Source organism: Molothrus ater, chromosome 4 (genome assembly GCF_012460135.2).
Source record: "Molothrus ater isolate BHLD 08-10-18 breed brown headed cowbird chromosome 4, BPBGC_Mater_1.1, whole genome shotgun sequence".
NCBI lineage: Eukaryota > Metazoa > Chordata > Aves > Passeriformes > Icteridae > Molothrus > Molothrus ater.
In genome coordinates, this window is record NC_050481.2 from 71,963,830 (window position 1) to 71,989,613 (window position 25,784).

General features: G+C 51.0%; 1 protein-coding gene across 1 annotated transcript in view; it reads left to right on the forward strand.

Annotated features, from left to right (window-relative positions):
• Window positions 1–25,784, forward strand: part of SFXN5 (sideroflexin 5) — a 119,523-nt gene that overhangs the window by 66,710 nt on the left and 27,029 nt on the right. Inside the window, exons 10-12 of the mRNA XM_036382894.2 lie at window positions 7,113–7,203; window positions 11,173–11,288; window positions 13,844–13,929. Coding sequence (XP_036238787.1) covers window positions 7,113–7,203; window positions 11,173–11,288; window positions 13,844–13,929 — 293 coding nt within the window. The remainder of the gene's footprint in view (window positions 1–7,112; window positions 7,204–11,172; window positions 11,289–13,843; window positions 13,930–25,784) is intronic.

The window sequence follows — 25,784 nt, forward strand, 5'->3', positions numbered from 1 at the left end:
TTAAATCAGCCAAGGACCATGAGCAGCCATTCCCTGTTTCCTGCATTTTCACTGCTGCTGGGACCTTTGGATTGGTAACTGGTGGAGTTAACCCCTCTGGAACCCTCTAAAGTCATTTTCTGGGTCCCTCTGGACCTTCTCCTTGAAGCATCTCCCAGTTTTTCTGTGGGATTGGAGCTTTCTCCATCAGCTTTTCAATTTCCCTGATCACAGCTTCCAGTTCTGCCAAGAGCAGCTCCAAATCCCACAATCCCAATCCTTCCTTTTCCGGCAATCCCATTCCTTCCCCTTCCAGCAATCCCATTTCTTCCTATGCCAGCAATCCCATTCCTTCCCCTTCCAGCAATCCCAATCCTTCCCTTTCCATCAATCCCATTTCTTCCTTTTCTATCAATCCCATTTTTTCCTTTTCTATCAATCCCATTTCTTCCCTTTCCAGCAATCCCACTCCTTCCCACACCAATCCCACACCTTCCCACATCAATCCTACTCCTTCCCATTCCAGCAATCCCATTCCTTCCCTTTCCATCAATCCTATTCATTCCTTTTCCATCACTCCCACTCTATTCCATTCCATCCCATTCCAGCAATCCCATTTCTTCCCACACCATCACTACCATTCCTTCCCTTTCCAGCAATCCCATTCCTCCCCTTTCCACCATCCCATTCCATCCCTTTCCAGCACTCCCATTCCTTCCCTACCCATTCCAGCAATCCCATTCCATCCCTTTCCATCAATCCCACTCCATCCCTTTCCATCAGTCCCACTCCATCCCTTTCCATCAGTCCCACTCCATCCTTTTCCATCAGTCCCACTCCATCCCTTTCCATCAATCCCACTCCATCCCTTTCCATCAGTCCCACTCCATCCCTTTCCATCAGTCCCACTCCATCCCTTTCCATCAGTCCCACTCCATCCCTTTCCATCAGTCCCATTCCATCCCTTTCCAGCACTCCCGCTCCTTCCCGTGCCGCGGGGCTGCTCCTCCTTCCCCGCTCGCTCACGCTGACCTCTCACACACCATTTCTCGCTCTCCTCTCCAGGTGGAGGTGCCCCTGTGGATTTTTCCAATCCACTCCTTGTTCCCGATAATTGTCTGCGAGGCTGCGCTGACAGCCTGTGAATGGGGTGTGATGTCCATAATCAGCCGGGAGAGCTGGAGCCCTCCCACCGCCTGCTCTGCCCTGTTCGGGGCAGCCAGGAGACATTCGGGGGCTGGAAAAGTCCGGAGAGGGATGGGAGGGGATGGAGCCTGGCCTGGCTCCCTCCTCCATGGGAGCAGGGGGAAAATCCCAGGGGATCTGAGGAGCTGGTGATCAACTTTTGTTTTAAATTAAGTTTTAAGTTTGAAAGGAAGCGGTGCCTGGCTCTAAAGTCTGCATCTCTCTGCTCCAAAGCTGTTCCTGCACGTCCCTTTCCCTGTTCATTCTCAGACCCCAAAGGGAGTGGTTGGATCTCTCAGACTGAAACTCAGCCTGGCAGTTCCTCCGTGGAGCCCCGAAATCGCTGGAGCTGAGCAGCCGTTCCCAAAGGCACAAGGACACGGGGTTCTTGTGGGGGACAAGGACATGGGGCTCTCTGGGAATGCTCCCAGTGCCAGCAGCATCCTGTCCCTGGTGTCAGGAGCACCTGGCACCTGCTGGGTGCTGCCAAACCCGTCCCTGGGAGTGTCCCAGGCCAGGCTGGACAGGGCTTGGAGCAGCCTGGGATGCTGGAAGGCGTCCAAGGCAGAGGGTTGGAAGTAGATGATCCTTAAGGTTCCTCCTGTGACTGTCACCTCCCAAACTCCATGTGCCTCTCTGCAGCATTTTCTCTCTCATTTCACTGGGATGTCTCCATTTCCAGCAGGTTTGTTCTCCTCCCTTCCTTTCCCTCTGCCCCAGCCCATCCCCACCACCCCAGCAGTGCTGCTGCCTCTGGACAGGATCCAGGTGCATGGAAAGCTTGGTATGAGACAGCACCTCTTGTCGTGGGCATGGCCCCTCATCCTCCTTGATCCACCATCTCCCAAACCAAGTATGGTGTGTTCTCAGCATGAATCCCACTTTTCTCCAGCCTTGCTCCAGACTGCACCATTCCCTTCCCTTGAAACATCCAGCTGTGGGGCTGCTGTGGTCGTCCCTGCTGGAATTGTCTTGGGACTGATGTCTGCTCCTTCCCTTACTCTTGCTCCTCTCTAAGTTCCTTCCGCACTCGGATCCTGATTGCTTTCCCTTCCCTTAGACTCTTCCATTCTGTTCTCCTTGGCTTGGGAAAGCTCCAGTTGGGAAAGAGCCCAGTTTTCCATCTCTCTGCCTCCATCTTCACCTCCCAGCCCTAATGAATGAGTTTTTTCCTTCCTTCTCCTAATGCTCTTTTCTCCAGCTTGGCTGGATGGGACTCATCAGATCCAATTAGTTCTAATCCAATCTGGTGACTGGGGGATGAGGGATAACCTCCTTTGGAGCCAGTCCCTCTCTCCAAGTTGACTTTCCAGGTCCCTTGAACAGCCAGCTCCATTTGCAGTGCTCAGGGATGCCCTGGAGTTAAATCCCCTAAACCAGCGGGGATTTCTCCAGCACAGTCCATGAAGCAATGTTTGGGTGGTGTCATCTACCAGCTAATGCTTGCTGGACTCTTGAGATTCCTCTATTTTGTAAAAATTCCCTCCCAGTATGAAGTGAAATAACTCCTCTGATGGATTTACTGCTCTAGGCCAGGTTTAAGAGGTGTGGGCTTGGCCATTGCCAATGTCAGGCATTCAAAACCATCTCTCAGGCTTCAAAACTCTTCATAAAAAGACAGAAGAAACCTGTTTGTTTGTTTGTTTTTAATTCCTATGGTTTTAGAATTGGTGTCTTGGTAGACATAAGGTCAGAACTTTGTGAGACAAGAAGAAGGAAAGGAATCAGAAACGTTGGTCTCTGACAGCATCTGATGGTTCTGCTTCAAAGTGTGGTGACCTCACAAACGTTCTGCTGAGGGAATGTTCATGATGCTGAAATAAAATGGCAGCTAAAGAAATGGCAGGAATTCTTAGCACTCAAGGAGGAAGAGGGAGGGAGGAAGGGCAGAGTGCTGCCAGAGGCACAGCAGAGCCCTGGGTGAGGTTTCTCTCCCACTGGCCATGTTTGATCCCGGTTTTGTGTTGAGGGATGTTAGGAAGTGTTGGTGTCACGTATCCCTGTGTCCAGGGACAGGGATATGTGTGTCCCCTGTGTGTCCCTGTGTCCAGCCATGTATCCCTGGGTCCAGCTGTGTTTCCCTGTGTCCAGTCACATACCCCTGTGTCCAGCCATGTGTCCCTGTGTCCAGTCACATACCCCTGTGTCCAGTCGTGTACCCCTGTGTCCAGCTGTGTGTTCCTATGTCCAGTCATGTGTCCCTGTGTCCAGCCACATATCCCTGTGTCCACTCATGTGTTTGTGTGTCCAGCCGTGTGTCCCTGTGTCCAGCCATGTGTCCCTGTGTCCAGTCACATATCCCTGTGTCCAGCCGTGTGTCCACTTGTGTCCATGTGTCCAGCCATGTGTCCCTGTGTCCAGCCCTGTATCCCTGTGTCCACTCATGTATCCTGTGTGTCCCTGCGTCCAGCCATGTGTCCACTCATGTCCATGTGTCCAGCCATGTGTCCACTTGTGTCCATGTGTCCAGCTGTGTGTCCCTGTGTCCAGCTCTGTATCCCTGTGTCCACTCATGTATCTCATCTGTCCCTGTGTCCAGCCATGTGTCCACTCATGTCTATGTGTCCAGCCCTGTGTCCCTGAGTCCAGCCATGTGTCTGTGTGTCCAGCCATGTATCCCTGTGTCCAGCCATGTGTCCCTGTGTCCAGCTCCCTCAGCCACATCAAGGGAGTGCTCTGGAGGGGGAAACCTCAGCAAACCAGGCAATTGGGGAAAGATGGATTTGATCTGGTCACAGTATGGGAATGTGCACCACGGATAACTCCCCATCCCTGGCAGTGTCCCAGGCCAGGTTGGACACTGGGGCTTGGAGCACCCCAGGACAGTGGGAGGTGTCCCTGCCTTGGATGTTCTTTAAGTCCCTTCCTAACCAAACCATCCTGGAGTTCTGTCAAACTCTGGAGCAGGCTGCCCAGAGAAGCTGCAAGGGGACCCACAGGACAGGAGGAAGCAGCTTCAGGCTGTGCCAGGGAAGGTTTAGGTTGGATTTCAGGAAGAATTCCTTCACCAAAGGTTGTCAAGCACAGCTGCCCAGGACAGGGGTGGTGTCCCCATCCCTGGGGGGGTTTCACAGCCCTGTGGATGTGGCACTTGGGGGCAGTGGTGGCCCTGGCAGTGCTGGGGATGGTTGGACTCAGTCTTGGAGGGCTTTTCCAGCCTCGGTGATTCTGTGGTTGTGCCAGGTTGGGTGAGGTGAGTCCCCCCTGGTTCTGTTCCATGTTTCCATCACCAGTGCTGCAGACCCTGCTCAGTGACTGGGTGATGGTCACAACAATAAACCTGGGGTTGGTCTTTAATGATGAATTTGCTTCAACAGCGTCCTTTGGCCAATCCCAAGTAATTAAACTCATTAACATCTCCTTGATGACCCTTCTGCTTTGGTGGCCTGAGGCTGAGCAGTTCCTGCCCTGTTTACCCTCACCTCACCTCATGGCCCGTGGGAAGGAGTTCACAGATCAGCTACAGCAATTTCCAAACTGTAGAAAACAAACCCTCATTAGTTTCCTATATCCAGCCCTTGTGTTGAGGATTTGGGAGATGGGATTTAATCTCCAGCAACATTTAATTTCATGTTCCCAGCAGGGGGTTGCTGTAAGTGGGGACTGAGTTCATCACATTAAATCTGGAAGTAAAATGCTTTTATTTCACTGCCCTCACAGTGGTGGCTCTCCCAGACTCAGGTTTTCTCTTTCAAAAGCTGCTGCTCTTCCACTTCATTGCCAAATCCTCCACCAAACCTCCAAGCAGGGGCTGCAAACCCAATAAAATTTGTCATGGACACAGATTAACCATATCCAGACTAAATACCCAAATCCATGGGGCAGACAAGCTAAGCCAGGCTTAAAACTGGCTCCTCGTAAAGCCACACATTTTAGGCTGTGTTACAGTTTCTGGAGGTGTTCAGACTTTAAAAAGACTCATCCTAACAACTGGAAAATTAAAGAAAAAAAAATCATTCCGTCATTTTTGAGGGGGAAGAAGTTCAAGACAAACCTTCACTGCTGTCCAGACTAAGCAGAATCACCATGGCTCTCTTGGACTCAGCTCTAGGGCTGCGTTTGCTGAGGACAAGAGGAGGAGCTCCTGCTTGGGGTCTGGGTGAAAACCTTGGGAAAGGCTCTGGAAATATTTCCTGGGGCTGGAGAAGCAGCCCTGTGCCCATGCAGGGCTTACCCAGCAGTTGTGCTTCTCCCCCTCTTCCTCCCAGGCTCTGGCACACTGGGATGAGCTGGGATGTGCATGTATAATGTAGCAGCCTGCAAAATATCCTCTCCCAGGCTTCTCTTTGCTTTTCAAACCCCCCCTCCAAAAAAAAAATATCCACAAAAAAATTTGTTCTTTTCTGGCAGCTTTTTGGTTTTGGCTGATTTTTTTTATTTTATTTTTAATTTTGCTGCATTTTGGGCTGAAAACATTTTAGCCACACATTGCTCAAGGCTTCCATTTCCAGCTGAAAATTCCCAGGTTGGGGCTGTTTGGTTTAGTTTGTGCATTTGGGGTTTTTTTTAAGGGGTATGGAAAAGAGAAAATATTGCGAGGAAGAGTAATTTAAAGACAGAAGTCATTCCCTATGGATAGATTTGGTTAATTTTTAACCCCACGTGTGCATGAAGCCAGTTTTGATGAAAATTCTCCCAATTCTCAGCATTATCAATGTGAGAGTCAGGAGGCAACAACTCCTCTATGTTTCCATGAACATCCACAACGAGCCAGATCCATGGAAAACTATGGAGAGTTCTGCATTATTTAAGGGTTGGACAAGGCAACAAAAATAAATCCATGGTTATAATAAACTTTACAGCCCAAATGTTGTTGTGTAGTCCAGACCCTTGGAGAAGGAATTAATTGTGCTGGGCCACCACCACCACTGAAATTTGGGTTTTTCCCAGCTGGGTGAGAGCCAGTCCCAAGGATTTTGTGGTGGATGGGAAAAATGATGGTGACCTGGGCAAAAATCCAGCCAAGGGCAATTCCAGAAGGACTGGATGGTGTTGGAGTGGGTTCTGGCTTATCTTTTAGCTGGGAAGGGTTTAAACCCAACTGTTGGGTTGAACCCTCCATATAAACCCAACTGTTGGGTTCAACCCTCCATATAAACCCAACTGTTGGGTTCAACCCTCCATATAAACCCAGTGGTTTGGTCCAGTCCAACTTTTGGGTTCAATGCTTTGTGTAAACCCAATAGTTGGGTCCAATCCTTAATTTAAACCCAGTAATGGGCTCAACCCTTCATTTAAACCCAGTGGTTTGGTTCAATCCAGTGGTTGGGTTCAGCACTTTGGACAAACCCAACTCTTGGGATCAAACCTTCATTTAAACCCAATGGCTGGGTTCAGCCTTTCATATAAACCCAGGAGTTGTGTTCAACCCTTCTTGTAAGCGCAAGGGTTGGGTTCAAACGTTAATTTAAACCAAATGTTTGGGTTGCATCCAATGGTTGGGTTCAACACTTCATACAAACCCAAGCTGGGTTCAACCCTTAATTTAAACCCAAGAGTTGGGTTCAAACCTTCATTTAAACCCAACAGTTCAACCCTTCATTTAAACCCAATGGTTTGGTTCAATCCAGTGGTTGGGTCCAGCACTTTGGATAAACCCAATTGTTGGGTTCAATCCTTCATTTAAACCCAAGACTTGGGTTCAATACTTAATTTAAACCCAAAGGTTGGGTTCAACCCTTCATTTAAACCTAAGAGGTTGAACCCAAAGGTTGGGTTCAACCCTTTATTTAAGCCCAAAGGTTGGGTTCAACCCTTGTTTTAAGCTCAACAATTGGATTTAACCCTGTATTGACTAAAGGGTTGAGCCCAACACAGCCAAACCCTGCAGCTGGGGGAGGTTTAGTTCTCAAACACCTTTTCATGGGGAGGGACCCCAAACTGTGCCATGTGCCCTGCTCCTGGTCATTAATCCTCTGCTCCTCTGGTTTGCTTTTCTCCATTCCAAGGTGGGCCTTAATGTTCTGATCCAGAGAGCCAACAAGTTTACCCCGGCCACTCGGCTGCTGATCCAGAGGTTTGTGCCATTCCCCGCTGTCGGTAAGGAAAAATTCCTTTTCTTTGTGTTCCAGGCGGTGGCTGCAAGCCTGCAGGTGGCCAGAAGCCACTGGGATGCACACAGCTCCTTCCTTGCTGCTCGTGTCCCCTCAGTGGTGGTCCCTGAGCTGGGGCAGGCAGGGATGGGACTCTGCAAAGCAGAATTTTGGCAGAAAAATGCTGCAGATCTGCTGGTGGAGGCAGCTCCTCAGGCTTTTCAGCTGCACTTTGCACTCTGAAGCAGCTTCAGAAATGATCAGCACTGAGTGGTCCTCGACCATTCCAGCCTCAGAGAATTTCATTTGCAGGATCTGGGTTGAGCTGTGTCAAATCTTCAAATAAGCAGCAGCACTGTGGTTATTTTAAAATAAAATGCAGAGAAATGGTTCTGCTCTGAATGTGCAGATTTCTGAGAGTCACTGGTTAAGAGCAGCCCCAAGTGTGTGCAGAACTGAGGCTGCTCCTGGCTTGGTGGAGCATTTTATTGGGGTTTTATCAGCTCTGTGTTTGAGGGCAGGGATGCTCTGCACTCAGCCTTTGCTGGGGTCTCTGGTTCCCACCTCCAGCACATGCTGAGTTATTTTAGCTTTGTGGCTGTGGGGTAATTTTTTGTGCAAGCTTGTTTATTTACAAAGGTGGTGCAAAAATTGCCCCAGCATGGAGGAAATCACTAAAAAAATGGGGTTTGCTCCCTCTTCCATGTTCCTTTTTCAGCCATATAATGCCAAATTTTCCTTTCAGGTTTTTTTCCTTTGCTGTGCAAGTGCCACATCCTCAGAGCTCTCCTGAGCCCCTTTACCTGTCTGCTGCTCTCACTTTCTCTGGCCTTTCTGCTCCTTTTTTAGCAGAGAATTGGTTGTTGTGTCCCTCCAGCCCTCAATTCTTGAATTGCTGGATTTTTTTCCCCTTTTCTGCCACAAAAGCAGCTGCCTGCCCTGCCTGCAGAACAGGGGGGACAGGGATTGTGCTCTGGGGGTTGCACTGAGCCTTTTCCTTGTACACCAGGGGATCTGAGGGCATTGTTGTTGCTTTCCTGGGGCTTTTCTGGGATCTATTTTAGGGAGATTCAGCTTTCCTTGGGGTTTTACAACCAGGAGAGCACGAGGGATGAGTTCCAGTCCCAGGAGGCAGCTCTGAGGGGTGTTTGAGTCAAAGGCAGGCAGGAAATCCTTGCTGCAGGCTTGATCTGCTTTCACACCAAGGTGTTTGTGTTGGCATTGATTGAGGACCCATAATTAATTTGTTTAGCCTGTAATTAATTCCCCAGCTAATGTTTTATTTGTCTTGCTTCATTATGAGCCAGGACATCAGGGATCCTCCCACTAATTGCTGGTTTGTGGTTTGCTGACCTGGACAAACCCTTCATTAAGATGTGTCTCCCAATTCCTTTTGACCATCCAGCCCCCAGCAGAAAGGTAGAAATTCTCTATTTCTACATGAAAAGCCAAACACTGGGGTAAAAAAGCTCTTGCTCCAAAAACCCCACGGATGTGGTCCTCAGGGATGGGCTGGTGGATTTGGCAGTGATGGTTGGACTTAATGATCTTGGGAATCCTTTTCAGCCTTAATAATTCCATGATTCTGTGAAATTAGAGAGTTTTCCCCATCCTTTCCTTGCCTCCCTCTGCACTGACCCCCAGAGCTGTGCTGGTTGGGGGCAGCTGGAAAACTGGGGGGACATCCAAGCTTGAGGGTCCCATCCCAAGTTACCACAGGAGGGGCAGCTGCTGCTGGGGTGGAAGGCAGCCCAAACTCCAGCAGGGATGTTCTGAGGGCTCCACGGAGCTTTGGGAAGCCGGGATGGCTGCTGGGGAAGGTCTTGGTGCCCTCAGAGGGGTCTGTGTCTTCTCCAGGGCATGTGAAGGTTGTGTTTGCACCATCAGGGAATGCCCACCTGCAGCAGCTCTGCCTGGAGGACACTTTAACACCACTTTAACACCAAATTGTCCAAAAAATCCCGGCCAGGACCAGGGGTTGGATCCAGGAAACCAAGCCAGGGGAGCAGCTCCTGGAGGAGCAGAGAAGGCCCTGCAGAGCCAGGGGCTGGAAAAGGGGTTTGGGATTGAGGTTGGGGCATCCTTGGGGGCTGAGGGGGTTCCATGGAAAAGAAGGGAAGGGAAGGAGGTCTTGGAGCCTGAGTTTGAGCAGGGAGGGGCTGGATCCTTTCTCAGCAGTGAGGAGGGGAAGGGTCTCGGTGCCCAGGGGAATCCAAGGAACCCAATTCACCCTTTTCTTCCCCAGAACTGGGTGTGAACAGCTGGCCCCAAGGCCAGGGTGTTACTGGTGAGGGTGTGCTTTATACTGGAGATGTTCATGGCTAAAAAACCTCAGAAAACCCCAAAAATCCCATCCCAAACCTGATCTGAAGGAAATTAAAGCTGATGGAAAGATCCTAATTGGAGAGAAGGGAGAAGGAGGAAGGATTTCTTCTCCTTGGGCTTTTTTGTATGTGTGTGTGGTTAAAATTGTTGTGCTTAGGTGATGCCCAAGGACAGATTTAGAGTGTGGGAAGCACCTTGGGATAGAAAGAATCCCTACAAACCCCCAGGAGTGGGGTGCTGCCTTGGTGTGGAGCCCGAGCCCCGTTTCCTCAGAGTGCTCTCACAGCCGCAGTTTCCATTACCACAATTCCTTCCCAAATCCTGCAGATGACTTTGTCTGCACTAAAATTTATTTATTTCTCCCCCCCCCCCACCCTCGTGCATTTGAGACATCCATGCAATCCAAGTTTAGCCATAATTAGCAGCGTTTCTGCTCTCTCAGAAAGCAGAAGGGGAGCGGCTACGTGAGCGCCTCGTCTCAGACAAACCATGGAAGCAGCTTTTGGCTTTGGGACCAGGGCAGGGATTCCAGAGCCTTGGGAAAGCATCTTGGGAGTGTCAGGGCTGGCCACCCCATCCTGAGTCTGTCAGGAACTCTGTGCCAGGGCGTCCCTGGCCAGAGCAGCTCTGCTGGGCTCTTTGATCTGCTCAGTTTTGATTGACAGCGAGAAGGACGGGGCGTGCGAGTGTTAAAAATGAAAAAAAAAAAAACAGGGGCTAAACTTTCTCTAAATGAAAGGCCTTGTTTTGTTTTTTCTCTGGGATTCAGGAGCTGAAGGGTTGGGAACACAGATATTTTGATAAATGGGAAGAGTGGTCTGGTAGTTGGAATATTAAAGAGAGAGACAGAGTGTGCGTGTGTGTGTGTTCCTCTCCCTCTCGAGTGGAAGGAGCATTTGTCACCACAAATCATCCTTGATTGCACAGAGCTGCCTTCAGAGAGGGCTCACCCACCCACCACCCTCAAAAAATTAGACATTTGTTATATGACATGAATTGAGATTAATTAGCGAATATTAACCCATCAAGCAGTGCAGAAACACATTTTTGGAAGGCACTGGTACTTGCAGCAACAGTGGGTTTGTCTCAGTTCTGGGTGGAAAGTTTGCAGGCAAATGTGGTGTGGGGGGTGCTGGAAAATGCCACTTGATCAGCCCAAAAGTTTTGTGGGAATGTGCAGCTTTTCTCTGGGAGAAGTTGGGAAGTGCCTGAGTGAGAGGAGGGGCTGCACGTGGTGCTCAACCCCAGCTCTTGGTCAGACTTGAGAGACAGAATTTGGGGTCATCTTGAGGCCTCAAAAGCCACAGGCTGGGCCAGGAGGAGGGGTTAGAAAGGTCCTGGTGCATGGAGTCATTTTTCCCCTAAATTGTGTGAAATCATGGAATGGTTTGGGCTGGAAAGGACCTAAAGACCATCTAGTTCCAACCACAGGCAAGGACACCTTGCACTTGACCTTCCTGTAGGCCTATTTGCCTTTATTATCCCAGAGGAAAAAAAATTGGTTACTATTCTCCTTGAGAATTCCATCTTTTTTTGGGGTTCAGAGCAATTCACCTCAGCAGATTGAGGGGAGGAGATCTGGAGTTAGGGCACACAGAAGCTGCCAGTGGGGATTGATCAAGGCTGATCCTCCTGCCTTTCTCCTCCTCAGCCAGTGCCAACATCTGCAACGTGGTCCTGATGAGGCACACGGAGCTGGAGGAGGGAATCGATGTGTTGGACACTAATGGGAACATCGTCGGCTCTTCCAGAGTTGCTGCCAAACACGTGAGTACAGGAGCTGGGAGAGCTGGGCCACAGCTGATTCCAGGCCCAGCACATCCCACAGCCTCTGGAATCCATGGCTTTAGCAGCTGGGAGTGGAGGAGATGCAGAGAACACAGAAATTTGGGGGCTGGCCCTGGTGGTTTGGAACGGCACAGTGACAGGACAGATCCCTGGTGCTACCGTGGGAATTCCTTGTGGAACACCCAGCAAAGATCCCTCACACATTTTCCCAAATGAGGAGGACTCAGGCTCGGGGCTGAGCAGCTTTCCAACCCTTCCCTGCCACCCAGAGCTGGCTGAGGGCAGCCAGATGTTGTTAACCTCGTGAACAGCTGGTTTGCTTTCCCTGTCACCCACTCTGTGCCACCTGCCTGGAACTGCTCCCTTCCCATCCCTGGGTGCAGTCCTGGCTCCTGAGCACCCCCTGAGCTGTTGTTTCCAAGTGGGCTCTGACTGAGATGTGGAGCTGTGCTGAGCACACGCCCAGGCACAGGAGTTAATAATATAATGCTTGGCATTTCCCTCCCTCCTTCTGTCCAAGGCACTCCAGAGACAGCAATTAATGTACAGCTCTGCAGTCCTCGGCAGGAACGGGGAGATCTCGAATAGCTCTCCATATTGTTGGTTAACAGGGGGATTAAAACAATCTGCTGAAGGGCTCAGAGACACTTCTTGGAGCCAGTTTTCCTCACTTCCATTAACTGGCTCCAGGACCCGCTCTCCCCTCTCTGTCCTGATGGCTGAAAGAAAAAATGAAGATTAAAAGTGAAGGTGCTGTGAGAGTGATGGAGGTGGAACTTAAAAACGTAAAATTTGGGAGTTCTGGGAACTCCTGCTCAGCTGCCACCCAATCCCAGCTCTTCCTCCTGGATAGGCTGATCCTGGTTTTTGTCATGTGAAACGTGGCAGATCCTCAGTGTGACACAGCTGTCCCTGTGTGAGGGTTTGTTGTGATGTTAGATGTCCCTGTGACATAAAATCATGGGATGCCTTGGGTGGAAGGGACCTTAAATCCCATCCAGTGCCACCCTATCCATGGGCAGGACACCTTCCACTGTCCCAGGTGGATCCAAGCCCCAGTGTCCAACCTGGCCTTGGGCACTGCCAGGGATCCAGGGGCAGCCCCAGCAAATCTGGGAATTCCAGCCCAGGCAGGAATTCCTTGCCAAGATCCCAGCCCAATCTCCCCTTTCCCAGTGGGAGCCATTCCCTGGCTCCTGTCCCTGCAGGCCTTGTCCCCAGCCCCTCTCCAGCTCTCCTGGAGCCCCTCCAGGCCCTGGGAGATCTCTGGGCCTCAATAAATCCAAACCCTGCTTTGGTTGCTCCCTCTGGTGAGTCTGGCCAGGAAGGAAGAATTGTGGAGGCACATTGTAGCTCCATGATTGGGCTTTTCCCGGGAGAAGAGAGCCCTGCATGTCCCAAATCCCTGCAGGGAATGACCCAGCAGTGATGGGAAACAATTCCTGGAGCAGCAGTGAGGAGCTGCTTCCCCAGCACAGAGTGAGATCAAAGCTCAGCTCAGGCAGGAAGGGCTGAAAGTGCTGCTCGGCCCATGGTGGGATATTTCCCTACAACATCTCCCCTACATTTCCCTGCAACATTTCCCCCACAACATTTCCTCCACAACATCTCCCTACAATATTTCCCCACAACATTTCCCCTCCAACATTTCCCTACAACATTCCCCCTACAAATTTCCCCTTCAAAATTTCTCTACAACATTTCCCCTCCAACATTTCTCTACATTTTCCCTACAACATTTCTCTACAACATTTCCCCTCCAACATTTCCCTCCAATATTTCCCCTCCAACATTTCCCTCCAACATTTCCCCTACATTTCCCTACAACATTTCCCTAAAACATTTCCCCTACAACATTTCCTCCACAACATCTCCCCTACACCTCCCCTCCAACATGTCCCTACAACATTCCCCATACAACATTTCCCCTCCAACATTTCCTACATTTCCTCCACAACATTTCCCCTACAACATCTCCCCTCCAACATTTCCCTACATTTCCCCTACAACATTTCCTCCACAACACCTCCCTACAACATATCCCTACAACATTCCCCCTCCAATATCTCCCCTACAACATTTCCCTACAACATTTTCTCCACAATGTCTCCCCTACAATGTTTCCCCCACAAGATTTCCCATCAGTGATTCCTATCTCATTCACATCAGTGACATAAGTGACATAAGTGACATCTACCAATTGGAGTCCTGGCTTTGGCCAAGCTCTATCTCTACTCAGATGGGATAATTGATGATAAACCCAGATGTTTTCTGCATCAAAAAGTATCCAAGTCGCTGTGGCTTGGCAATTTGACCCTCTGTACATGACAGCTGAACCTGCTTTTAAAGTGAGCTTGGAGAATCATTATCCAGGCATGTTTTTCCAATTCCCAGCTTCTTTGAGGTTTGTCAGCTGCTGCAGACGCTGGGTGACAGTTCAGTGCCATCAGCAGAGCCATCCTGAGCCTGGCAGGTCCATCCTGGGTTGGTTTGGGATGTCTGCATGTGTTTGTTTGTTTGTGTTTGCTCCACAGGCCCTGCTGGAAACAGCCCTGACCAGAGTGGTCCTGCCCATGCCTATACTGGTTCTACCTCCCATCATCATGTCCGTGCTGGAGAAGTGAGTCTGCCCAGGGGAAGGGAGGGAGGGCCCTCAGAGGGTGCCTGGCGTGCGTATTTTATGGGATCATGGAATGGTTTGGGTTGGAAAGGTCCTCCAAGGTCATTGAGTCCAACCATTTTATAGGATCATGGAATGGTTTGGGTTGGAAAGGTCCTCCAAGGTCATTGAGTCCAACCATTTTATGGGATCATGGAATGGTTTGGGTTGGAAAGGTCCTCCAAGGTCATTGAGTCCAACCATTTTATGGGATCATGGAATGGTTTGGGTTGGAAAGGTCCTCCAAGGTCATTGAGTCCAACCATTTTATGGGATCATGGAATGGTTTAGGTTGGAAAGGTCCTCCAAGGTCATCCAGTCCAACCATCCCAGCACTGCCACCCATGTCCCCAGGTGCCACATCCACAGGGCTTTTGTTGGGTTATGTTTTAGTCTGGTTTAGAGATGGGGTTTTAAAAACTTTTCTTTTATTTTTAGTCTCGTGTGAAGGGTGAGATAATACAGATGTTATAAGTTATGTTATTACAATCAGAAGCTATTTCTTAATTATAATACACAATAAGTGTTTCTTGGCTTATGAGGTTTAGCTCCACTATGTTGTAAATGTTTTAAAGGTAATTATTTAAAATTACCCCTTGTGGGTTTTACAATATATCTTTTACAGTTCTATTCCTCCAAAGTATCTAGTCCTTTTTGTAAGATTATCTTTTGAAACTTAATTTCTCTCTCAACAATGTCTCTCTTATTCCATGGCATTTCTAAGTCAGTATTTCTTATCTCAAGGTTTGCATACAGATGTACACTATGTGAGCCTTGTGTCAGGCTTTGAGAATTTTCTATAAATCCATTTCCCACAGGCTTTGAAATCCCCCCAGGGATGGGGACTCCAGCTCCTTCCAGTGCTTAACAATTCCCTTTCCACGAAGGAATTTCCCCCAAATCCATCCCAAACCCTCCCTGGTGCTGTTCCCTCTGCTCCTGTCCCTGTTCCCTGGGAGCAGAGCCCGACCCCCCCGGCTGTGCCCTCCTGTCCCCTCCTTGTGCAGAGCCACAAGGTTCCCCCTCACATTTCATCCACCAGACAGATTTTTTTACATATTACATTTCCACATTTAGGACCAATCATTTCCATCATTTCAATCAATTTCCATCATTTAGGACCAATGTCCAATTTGTTGAAGTTTTATACTGACATGATTATTTTAACTCACCCTGACAGCCCAGCAGTTTGAATAACCCATGGTGGAAGGTCAGTGTGAGACAAAACCCCTGAATTCAGTGGAAAACTGCCCCTGATTTTTAGGAAACATGAGAGATTAAAAGGTGTTCAGAGAGATTATCGTGGAATCATGGAATTGTTTGGGTAGGAAGACACCTTAAACACCATCTAATTCCAAGAAGGAGCAGATTCCAACCCTCCTAATTTTGTGCAAAACATTTGAATTTTATTTCATTCTCCTTCTGGACAAAATCTCTGCAGCCTCATCCCTGCTCCAAGTCCCTTTGTCACCCCCAAAGCCAGGATTTACCTGCAGGATCTGCTGGGAATGTGCCTGGGAGTGGCTGTGCCTTACTCTGGAGTAACTTACTCTGAAGTAATTTACTCAGGGCTTACTCCAAGTCATGTGTAGAACTGAGGCTTTGCACTGAGGTGGTTTTGTGTGTTCCCACTGGTTTAACTGATTCCCATTTAACCATCAAAAAAATCCAACACTCAGGACAAATTGCTTCAAATTATTTTATTGCTTCAAATTATTTTATTGCTGAGTACCCACAGATAAAATCCTTTATGTGAAAAAAAATTGGAGAAATTTGTAGAAAATTTCTCCTCTCTAAATTAATAAATTATTGTCTCCAGCAGGACACACTGTGGGTCCAGCCTGGGCCATCCCCAGGCTGAAATAAACCTGGCAGTAAAATTGGATTGGCACCTGGGGAGAAAATAAAACTGATGGTGAAATTTGCTCCCTTCTTTGCAGCAAAATAAAACCAGTAAATCACTTCTTTGTCCTCGGGGGCATCATAAATCCTTGGATTGATGTGAGTTTTGCTGAATGCACCTGTGCTCAGTGCAGGCCTTTCTAAAACTGATTTTATCTGTGAACTTACAGGAGATTGCCCTCAAAAAAAAAAATCATCATTTTAACTTATTGAAAGCTTTAATTCACGTTTGTGAGAGAAAATTTTCCTTCTCGCTGCCACAAAACTCCGTGGGTATAAAAATATCCGGGCTCTGCTTTTGCCTGCCTGAATTGTGCCCGGAGCTTTGTGCCTGCTGCATTTTCCATCAGATATCCTTGGGTTCCTGGAAGGCTGGGAGTGAGAAGCAGCAGGGATGGGGAGTGAGGTGTGGCTTGGCCACGCTGCTGGAGCTGGTGGCAGCTCTGGAGCAGCCCTGGGACACGGGGAGTGTCCCTGTCTGTGCCTCAGGGCGCTGAAGTCAACTCTCAGATCTTAAAACTCGTTCCTAAAGGGCTCACTCGGAGCTGGAAGCTCATTTTGGGGAAAAAAAAAAAACCTTTGGAGCGTTTGGGAAAAGTGTAACTTGATAAATTTAGTAGGATTTGAGTTTGAGGAGGGTGTTTTTAATGGGGGTGAGATCCAGGCAGGCATTATCCATTTATTTCTAGAAACCCCTACAGGGGCTGTAAATGGGAAGGATGAAGGTGTCACTCTGCAGAGCTGGGATCAGGAGCCAAAATCTGGATCCTCCAATAGGTTTGCATTTGGGATTGTGGGAAGGAGGGGATGGTTCTTCCAATAGGTTTGCATTTGGGATTGTGGGAAGGAAGGAACTATTCCTGCAAGTTGTTTGAATTTGGGATTGTGGGGAAGGAAGGAACAATTCCTCCAGTGGATTTGTATTTGGGATTGTGGGAAGTAGGGGATGATTCTTCCAATGGATTTACATTTGGGAAAGTGAGGAAGGAAGGAACAATTCCTCCAATGGATTTGCATTTGGGATTGTGGGAAGGAGGGAATGATTCCTGCAAGTTGGTTGAATTTGGTATGTGGGGAAAAAAGGGAACAATTCCTCCAATGGATTTACATTTGGGATTCTGGGAAGTAGGGGCTGATTCTTCCAATGGATTTGCATTTGGGATTGGGGGAAGGAAGGGAGCGATTCCTCTGAGTATTTTGAATTTGGGAAAGTGGGGAAGGAAGAAACAATTCCTCCAATGGATTTGCATTTGGGATTGTGGGGAAGGAAAGGAGAGATTCCTCATTTGCATTTGGGATTGTGGGGAAGGAAGGGGGTGACTCCTCCGAGTAGTTTGAATTTGGGATATGGGAAGGAGGGGACGATTCCTGTGCCTGGTGTGATCCCAGGTGCAGGTGGGTGATGGTGCTCACCTGGGTGAGACTCCCACCCCTCCAGGGCCCAGCCCCTGCCCCCAGCAGGGTGTCAGACCCCAGGAATTCTCCCCACCTCGCTGCTCCCAAAGTTTATTTTAAGTGGCCAGTTCCCGGCTGCCGTCTCTCCGCTCGCATCCAGGTCTTTCCTCTCTCCCAGCCATCTCTCCATCTGCATGTTTTAACTCCCCCAGCTGCCTCTCTCGTCTCTTGTGCCATTTTTTTCAGCTCTCTTGGCTCCTCTCTTCTCTTTGCCTGCTGTGTATTTTAACTCCCGGGGCCGCCTCTCTGCTCTCCAAGTAATTCCATGTTCCCTCCCACCGCCGCGCTCCCGCTCTTGCCCATGTTTCATGCATTTCCTGCTGCTTGGACTCTGCTGGAGCAGTGAACATATAGAACCAATGTTTATTTTCAGCCTGCATATGCCACGCAGGGAACACGGTGTCAGTTATCCGTGCAGATGTATTCTCATTGAGGTTTTATAAATAATATCCGCGCCGGCAGCTCTCGCTGCGGGGAAATATCGGTTTGGAGGTGTCTCTGAGGGGTGAGGGTGTCTGATAATGGGGGTTCTGTGTTGTCTCTGTGTCACACAGGTGTGGGGACAGCAGCAGCCACTGCAGGAAGTTGGGCTCTTCATCTCTATTTCCTTTTATTCCCTTTATTCAGCCTCTTCTGTCAGTCCTTTGTTTGGTTGTTACGATGGAATTTGGGAGATGGAGCTGTTTGCTCCCAGCCACCATACAAGGCTTCTCCAGCAGCTCCCTGCAGAGCTGCAGCTGCTTGGAGTGGGGCAGGCCAGCTCTAAGTGCAGCCTCAGTCTGAGCTCTGGGCTGGAAGAGCCCAAATTTTTGGCTCCTGTGGCCTGGCCAAGAGTTGGAGAAGCTCAGTCCATCACCAGTGACTGATGGGAACACTTTGGGGGATCTCTGAGAAGAACCTGAGCTCTTCTTACATCCTTGTCTTATCTCAAACCTCCTCTGTGCCCCTCAGAGAAGACCCTTCAGAGAGTCTGAAGCACTAAGAAGGTTCCAAGAGCTTGGGAATGTCAGGATACACTGGAGAAGGCCTTGGAGCTGGCTGGGCAGTATCTGTGGACGAGACAAAGCTGGAGCTGCTGGCAAAGGGCAGGAGCTGAGGGAGAAATGGGAGCAGAACAGTTGTGTCCATGGAAGAGGAGCATTTCTGCTCTTCTTCATCTCCAGATCTTCCTCATGCAGCAGTTCCAGGGCTGTTTTCCTGTAAATCCCATAAAACCAGGATGTTCCAGGGCTGGAACAGCATTGCAGAGCTGCTCTGGCTGAGCTGAATCAGTGGCACCAGGAAAAATGGATTTTCCTGGGGGCTGGCCAGTGCTGGGTGGTGCTGGAAGGGCATTTTCTTCTCTTTTTGCCCTGTTTGTCACTGCAGAGCTGGGGTGAGGCAGGAGTTCCCCTGGCCCTGGTGTCCCTGGGTTTTCCTGGAGACATTTCCCTGCCAGGGAATGCAGGATGCTCCCACAGGTGCTTCTCCTCCCAGGCCCTGTCCAGCCCAGCCCTCAGTGAAGTTTGTTTGGGCTCAGCAGCTGCCAGCAGTGACACCTTCAACTGCTGGGGCTGTTCCCAGAGTAAACACGGAAACTGCTCCTTTAATGGTGTCAATCAAGCACAAAAACCCCCCAGCCTCCCTCCTTTTGCATCTGCTGTGTCCTCTGCAGGGGCTCAGGGCTGGGGCTGCGGGGTGAGGACAGTGCTGGCCTGGCTGGGTGGGACAGCAGAGCTGCTGGTCTCTGGTAGAGCTCAGATTTCCCAAAATGACCCAAAGCAGGTGAGAAAAGCTGGGGGACAGAGCTGAGACACCTGACATGCTCAGCAGGACGGGGATCTGGGGATCCCAAACTTCCTGGGTGCATCAGAGGGGTGTTGTGAGGAGTCTGGGATCTCTCAAGATTCCCCAGGATCCCCCAGGATTGCTCAGGAACCCCCAGGATCACTCAGGATCCCCCAGCATCCCCAGGATTACTCAGGATCCCTCAGGATTGCTCAGGATCCCCCTGGATCCCCCTGGACCCCTCAGGATCCCCCAGGATCCCCAGGACCCCTCAGGATCCCCCAGGATCCCCAGGACCCCCCAGAACCCCCCAGGATTCCTCAGGATCCCTCAGGACACCCAGGATCCCCCAGGACCCCAGAAGATCCCCCAGGATTGCTCAGGATCGCTCAGGATCCCTCAGGACTCCCCAGAATCACTCAGAATCCCTCAGAACCCCAAAGGATGCTCCAAGACCCCTCAGGATTCCCCAGGACCCCCCAGAATGCCCAGGATCACTCAGGATTGCTCAGGATCCCACAGGACCCCTCAGGATCACTCAGGATCCCACATGAAAACCCAGGATCCCTCAGTATTGCTCAGGATCCCCCAGGACTCCTTAGGATTGCCCAGGATTGCTCAGGATCCCCCAGGACCCCCTAGGATCACTCAGGATCCCACAGAACCCCTCCAGAACTCCCCAAGAGCCCTCAGAACCCTCCAGGATCCCCCCAGGATCCCTCAGGATCCCCCGGGACACCCCAGGATCCCTCAATATTGCTTGGGATCCCCCAGGATCCCCCAGGATTGCTCAGGACCCCTCAGGACCCCTCAGGGTCCCTCAGGATCCCCCAGAACCCCCCAGGATCCCCCAGAACCCCTCAGGAGGCCTCAGTCCCCGCGCCCCGCGGCGTCTGGCGGTGTCTGCGCTGCCTCTGCTGCCGTTTGTAGCACACAGCCCAGAAACCCCCCAGACTGTGTCAGCTGGGAGCCTGGGGCTCGCTCCCGTCATGTTTGGTTTCGCATCTGACACCTCCTCCCCAGCAAACACGGGCCCGGTTCAGCGCCCCCGATAACTCCCATATGGAATCAATTACAGCACCTCCTGAAAAACGCCAGGGGCAGCTGCCAAATTATGCAAAACTCAAAGCACTAATGAAGGCTGCGATGAAAGTTGAATGAAGGTGTGTTTACAGCGCCGTGTCTCCGTGCAGCACATGCACTGTCTGTGTGTGTGTTTGTACCTATGGCCTACTCCGGGCCTACCCAGCCCTCAGTGAACCTCCCCAGCCTGTGGGGAAGGTGAAACAGGAAAGCCTTACAAATATGATTGTCTGGCAAAAGATTTTGAGGATATGGAAACTATAAGTGAGATTGAAATGAAAGCAAGCTTTGAGATACCTCAGTTACTGAACAACAGGAAAACAATGGTGTGGCCAGACTGAAGGTGATCCCCTGTCGCTATAGGACATGAAAGAACACAGGCGCACACCGCTGTTCTCAAGGTGAAGACAAAAGGGAAGTTTATTTTCTGACTCCAACATTTATAGTTTTCCAAGAATGACAGTGGATTGGGTGACAGTGCCACCTCTCCAATGACACTGGACAAACCAACAGTCCATCAACTTTCTCTTCCTCCATAAAGGAATGCAAAACCATGAGTTATGTACAGAAAGTGTGTGAGAAAGTTTGCTACAAGAGTGTAAACATCAGAAGGCTACGAAAATCTTAAAAAATCAGGGCGACAATCCTCTTTTGATGGAACAACACCCTCTGCTTGCAGGCAGCTCCAAGGGTCAGAGCAGACCCTACAGCTTGGCAGAAGGGCCCAAAGAGGAGTTTGTAGGGTTTAAAATGTAACACAGCATGGTAATGTAATGATTCTTATAGGCTGTATAGAAATGCTGTAGGATTTGTATCTTGTACTAGATTGGTTAGTGAGAATTAGAATATTCAACACAGAAGAAGATTTATGGTGTTGTAACGGGAACCTCGCTCTCTTACCCTTTTACTCTCTTACCCTTTTTACTCTCTTACCTTTTTTACTCCCTTATGCTCTTACCCTCTTACTCTCTCACCCTCTCATCCTCTCTACCCCTCTCTTCTCTCGGGCCTCATCTGAGCTCTGGCTGGCAGCTCCCATCAGGGCCCTGCACCCAGGCCCTTTGCAATAAACCCCAAATCCCAAAAGGCCCCTGCACCCAGGCCCTTTGCAATAAACCCCAAATCCCAAAAGGCCCCTGCACCCAGGCCCTTTGCAATAAACCCCAAATCCCAAAAGGCCCCTGCACCCAGGCCCTTTGCAATAAACCCCAAATCCCAAAAGGCCCCTGCACCCAGGCCCTTTGCAATAACCCACAAGTTCCATGACCTGGCTTCAGAGACCTCTCGTCTCTGTCCGTCTGTCCCGACCGTCCTACCCCCAATGCTCCAACACCAGCCTCTCCCAGGGTCTTCTCAGCACAAAACCACCTCTGAAACCACCACAGGTGTACGGGGAAATCCCAGGAGGAAGGGACATTGCAGGGTTTGAAGGGAGAAAGGGACAAAGCTGGAAGAGAAAGGGGAAGAGGAGGAGGAAGTGTTGTGGAATTTACTGTTCTTTGCCATCCAAAGGTCAGGGTGAAATGTGGAGCAGTTTTTTATGCCAATGAGACAGAGCAAAAGTGTTGGGTTATGAAATTGGGGACAATAAAATAAACATGTTAAAGGGGGCTTAGGAAAGGCTGGAGAGGGATTTTTCCCAAGAGCAGGGAGTGCAAGGACAAGGGGAGATGGTCTCCAGCTGAGGGAGGGAGGTTTGGATCAGATCTTGGGAAGGAATTCCTGGCTGGGAGGGTGGAGATGCCTTGGGAGGGAATTCCCAGATTTGCTGGGGCTGCCCCTGGATCCCTGGCAGTGCCCAAGGCCAGGTTGGACATTGGGGCTTGGATCCTCCTGGGACAGTGGGAGGTGTCCCTGATGGGCTTTAAGGTCCCTTCCACTCCCAACCATTCCATGATTCTCTTGTCCTCCTGCAGCTTTCCAGGGTGAGACCAAACTTTCCAACACTTTGTTGAATAATCTGAGCCAGGGTTTAATTCCAGAGCTGCCCCTGTCCTGTGCATGGGGTGAGGTCTCTAAAACTCCTGTTCTCCTGTGAAACAGCACCAATATTTCTGCAGGGTTATGGTGGGGTGGGATGGGGTTTGCTCCTGTGAATAAATCAGGCTCCTTCCTCTGCTTTTTGGACATCTCTGGAGATGGTCAGTAATTCAATTTTTAATATCTCTATTTTGAGTATTTTTTGAGATACTCAAAATGCATCTGGACACAATCCTGAATTCTGTGCTCCAGGGGACCCTACTGGAGCAGGGAGGTGGGACTGGGTGACCTCCCTCCCAACCTCCCTCACCCTGGGATTGTTTGGGCTCCAGAAGATGCCAGAGTTGGGCTGTCAGGGGGCTCTGAAGCTCCAGACCTCCCCATTCCCTGACCCAACCCTTTGGCAGAGCAGGCAGGGCAGTGGTGTGAACTAAATCCCTCCTCACCACATGGATATTAATTTTATTTCCACACGGATATTTTATTTTATTAATTTATATTCAATCTGTGCTGATCCTCTGCAGTGAAACCCTTTGGAAGCTCCTCATCACTCCCTTCCAATGGGAGGTTAATGGGTGCAAAGAGGGATTTGCAGTGCAGCTGACAGCTCACAAAATGCAATATTTAACTCCCCTTCCTCCCCAGCTCGGTGTCGGGAGCAGGGATCCAGGGACAGGAGAAAACTGGACCTCTTGGCTAATTATGAGTCATTTATTCTGAACCACACAAATTCTCCAATCTGAATCCCAATTAAGACATTACACTACATGTGTTAATTAGTCTGCTCTCCTTTTTAAATCGAGCCATAACTCTTCCTAATTAGGAGGTCGGCCCTTGTAATTTGAACTGGCCTGGGCTGGAAGCACCCCTGGAAGTCACACCTGGGGGCTGGACCTGGGATCCTTTTAAATTGGTTGAGGTTTTACTTGGGTGATTATAAGGTCCCCGACAGGGCAGTAATTACAGAGGGTGCAGCTCCAAATTAAGATGTCAGGGGTGGTGTCAGCAGCAATGCTTTGGCTCTAAACTGAGCCCCAGGAGGCTGCGAGGATCTGCTGCTGGGAGTGTCCCAGTGAGGGCTCTCACAGATCACAGCAGCTTCAGCAGGACAAAAACCAGCTCCAGGAGCTGCCCCTGTGTACCCAGGGGTGATCACAGCTCCAGGAGCTGCCCCTGTGTACCCAGGGGTGATCACAGCTCCAGGAGCTGCCCCTGCCCATGCCAGGGGTGATCACAGCTCCAGGAGCTGCCCCTGTGCACCCAGGGGTGATCACAGCTCCAGGAGCTGCCCCTGCCCATGCCAGGGGTGATCACAGCTCCAGGAGCTGCCCCTGCCCATGCCAGGGGTGATCACAGCTCCAGGAGCTGCCCCTGTGCACCCAGGGGTGATCACAGCTCCAGGAGCTGCCCCTGCCCATGCCAGGGGTGATCACAGCTCCAGGAGCTGCCCCTGCCCATGCCAGGGGTGATCACAGCTCCAGGAGCTGCCCCTGTGCACCCAGGGGTGATCACAGCTCCAGGAGCTGCCCCTGTGCATCCAGGGATGGTCACAGCTCCAGGAGCTGCCCCTGTGCATCCAGGGGTGGTCACAGCTCCAGGAGCTGCCCCTGTGCATCCAGGGGTGGTCACAGCTCCAGGAGCTGCCCCTGTGCACCCAGGGGTGGTCACAGCTCCAGGAGCTGCCCCTGTGCACCCAGGGGTGATCACAGCTCCAGGAGCTGCCCCTGTGCATCCAGGGATGGTCACAGCTCCAGGAGCTGCCCCTGTGCACCCAGGGGTGGTCACAGCTCCAGGAGCTGCCCCTGTGCACCCAGGGATGGTCACAGCTCCAGGAGCTGCCCCTGTGCATCCAGGGATGGTCACAGCTCCAGGAGCTGCCCCTGCCCATGCCAGGGGTGATCACAGCTCCAGGAGCTGCCCCTGTGCATCCAGGGATGGTCACAGCTCCAGGAGCTGCCCCTGCCCATGCCAGGGGTGATCAGGGCTTATCCAGGGCAGTCCTGGAACAGGGCAGGTGTGACAGGGTGTGGAGCAGGTCAGCTGCTGTCCTGCTGGGACAGGTCACCTTCTCTGCTGGGATGGGTCACCTTTCCTACTGGGACAGGTGCCCTGCTCTCCTCCTTGGACAGGTGACCCTCTCTCCTCCTTGGACAGGTGACCCTGCTCTCCTCCTTGGACAGGTGACCCTCTCTCCTCCTTAGACAGGTGCCCTGCTCTCCTCCTTGGACAGGTGACCCTCTCTCCTCCTTGGACAGGTGACTCTCTCTCCTCTGTGGACAGGTGACTCTCTCTCCTCCTTGGACAGGTGCCCTGCTCTCCTCCTTGGACAGGTGACTCTCTCTCCTCCTTGGACAGGTGACTCTCTCTCCTCCTTGGACAGGTGCCCTGCTCTCCTCCTTGGACAGGTGACTCTCTCTCCTCCTTGGACAGGTGCCCTGCTCTCCTCCTTGGACAGGTGACTCTCTCTCCTCCTTGGACAGGTGCCCTGCTCTCCTCCTTGGACAGGTGACCCTCTCTCCTCCTTGGACAGGTGACTCTCTCTCCTCCTTGGACAGGTGCCCTGCTCTCCTCCTTGGACAGGTGACCCTCTCTCCTCCTTGGACAGGTGACTCTCTCTCCTCCTTGGACAGGTGACCCTCTCTCCTCCTTGGACAGGTGACCCTCTCTCCTCCTTGGACAGGTGACTCTCTCTCCTCCTTGGACAGGTGACCCTCTCTCCTCCTTGGACAGGTGACTCTCTCTCCTCCTTGGACAGGTGCCCTGCTCTCCTCCTTGGACAGGTGACCCTCTCTCCTCCTTGGACAGGTGCCCTGCTCTCCTCCTTGCTCGAAGCCTTGCAGGCTCCTCAGAGAGGCTCTGAGCTGCAGCCATGCTCTGTGCAGCACAGAGCAGCTCAAGATTGGAGAACAGAAGTTTGATTTTCACAGCACAAATTGATAGGATCAACTCTGTCTCGAGAGCTTATTAGTGAGGAGCTGAGCTGCTGGAGGAGTTCAAGCCTGGTGCTTGCTCTGCCCAGGCTCCTGCAGATGAAGGCAGCTCTCAGCAGGCTGGGGAGGCTCAGGCAGGAGCAGGGCATGAATTCCTTCTCATCAGATCCCCCAGGAGTGCTCAGAGCCAGCACTGGAGGTGCAGCAAGGGGCTGAGGGGACCTGGGTCCAGCCTGGCTGCAGCCCCGTGCCAAGGCAGGGCAATGGAGCACTTTGGGCTGGGACTGGTTTAATCCCAGGGATGTCACCTCTGGGATGGATGTTCAGGCTTGGTGCCATCTCTTGTACCTTCCCTGGCCAAGGAGAGCTCCTGTGACCACCCCAGGGGGAAGGAGATCACGGAATATCCTGAGCTGGACCCACAGCTATCATCCATCCAGCCCTGGCCCTGCCCAGATCCCCAAAATCCCACCCTGGGCATCCCTGGAGTGCTGTCCAAAGGCTCCTGGGGCTCTGGCAGCCTCAGGACCATGCCCATTCCCTGGGAGCCTGGATTTTTAGCCCTGGATGTTTTTACCCCCCCTCAGGGGGTGAGTAAAATCCACCTTTCCCTAAAATCCAACCCAAACCTGCCCTGGCCCAGCTCCAGCTGCTCCCTGTGTCCAAAATAACCCAGCAGCAAATCCACTCCCTCTCCAC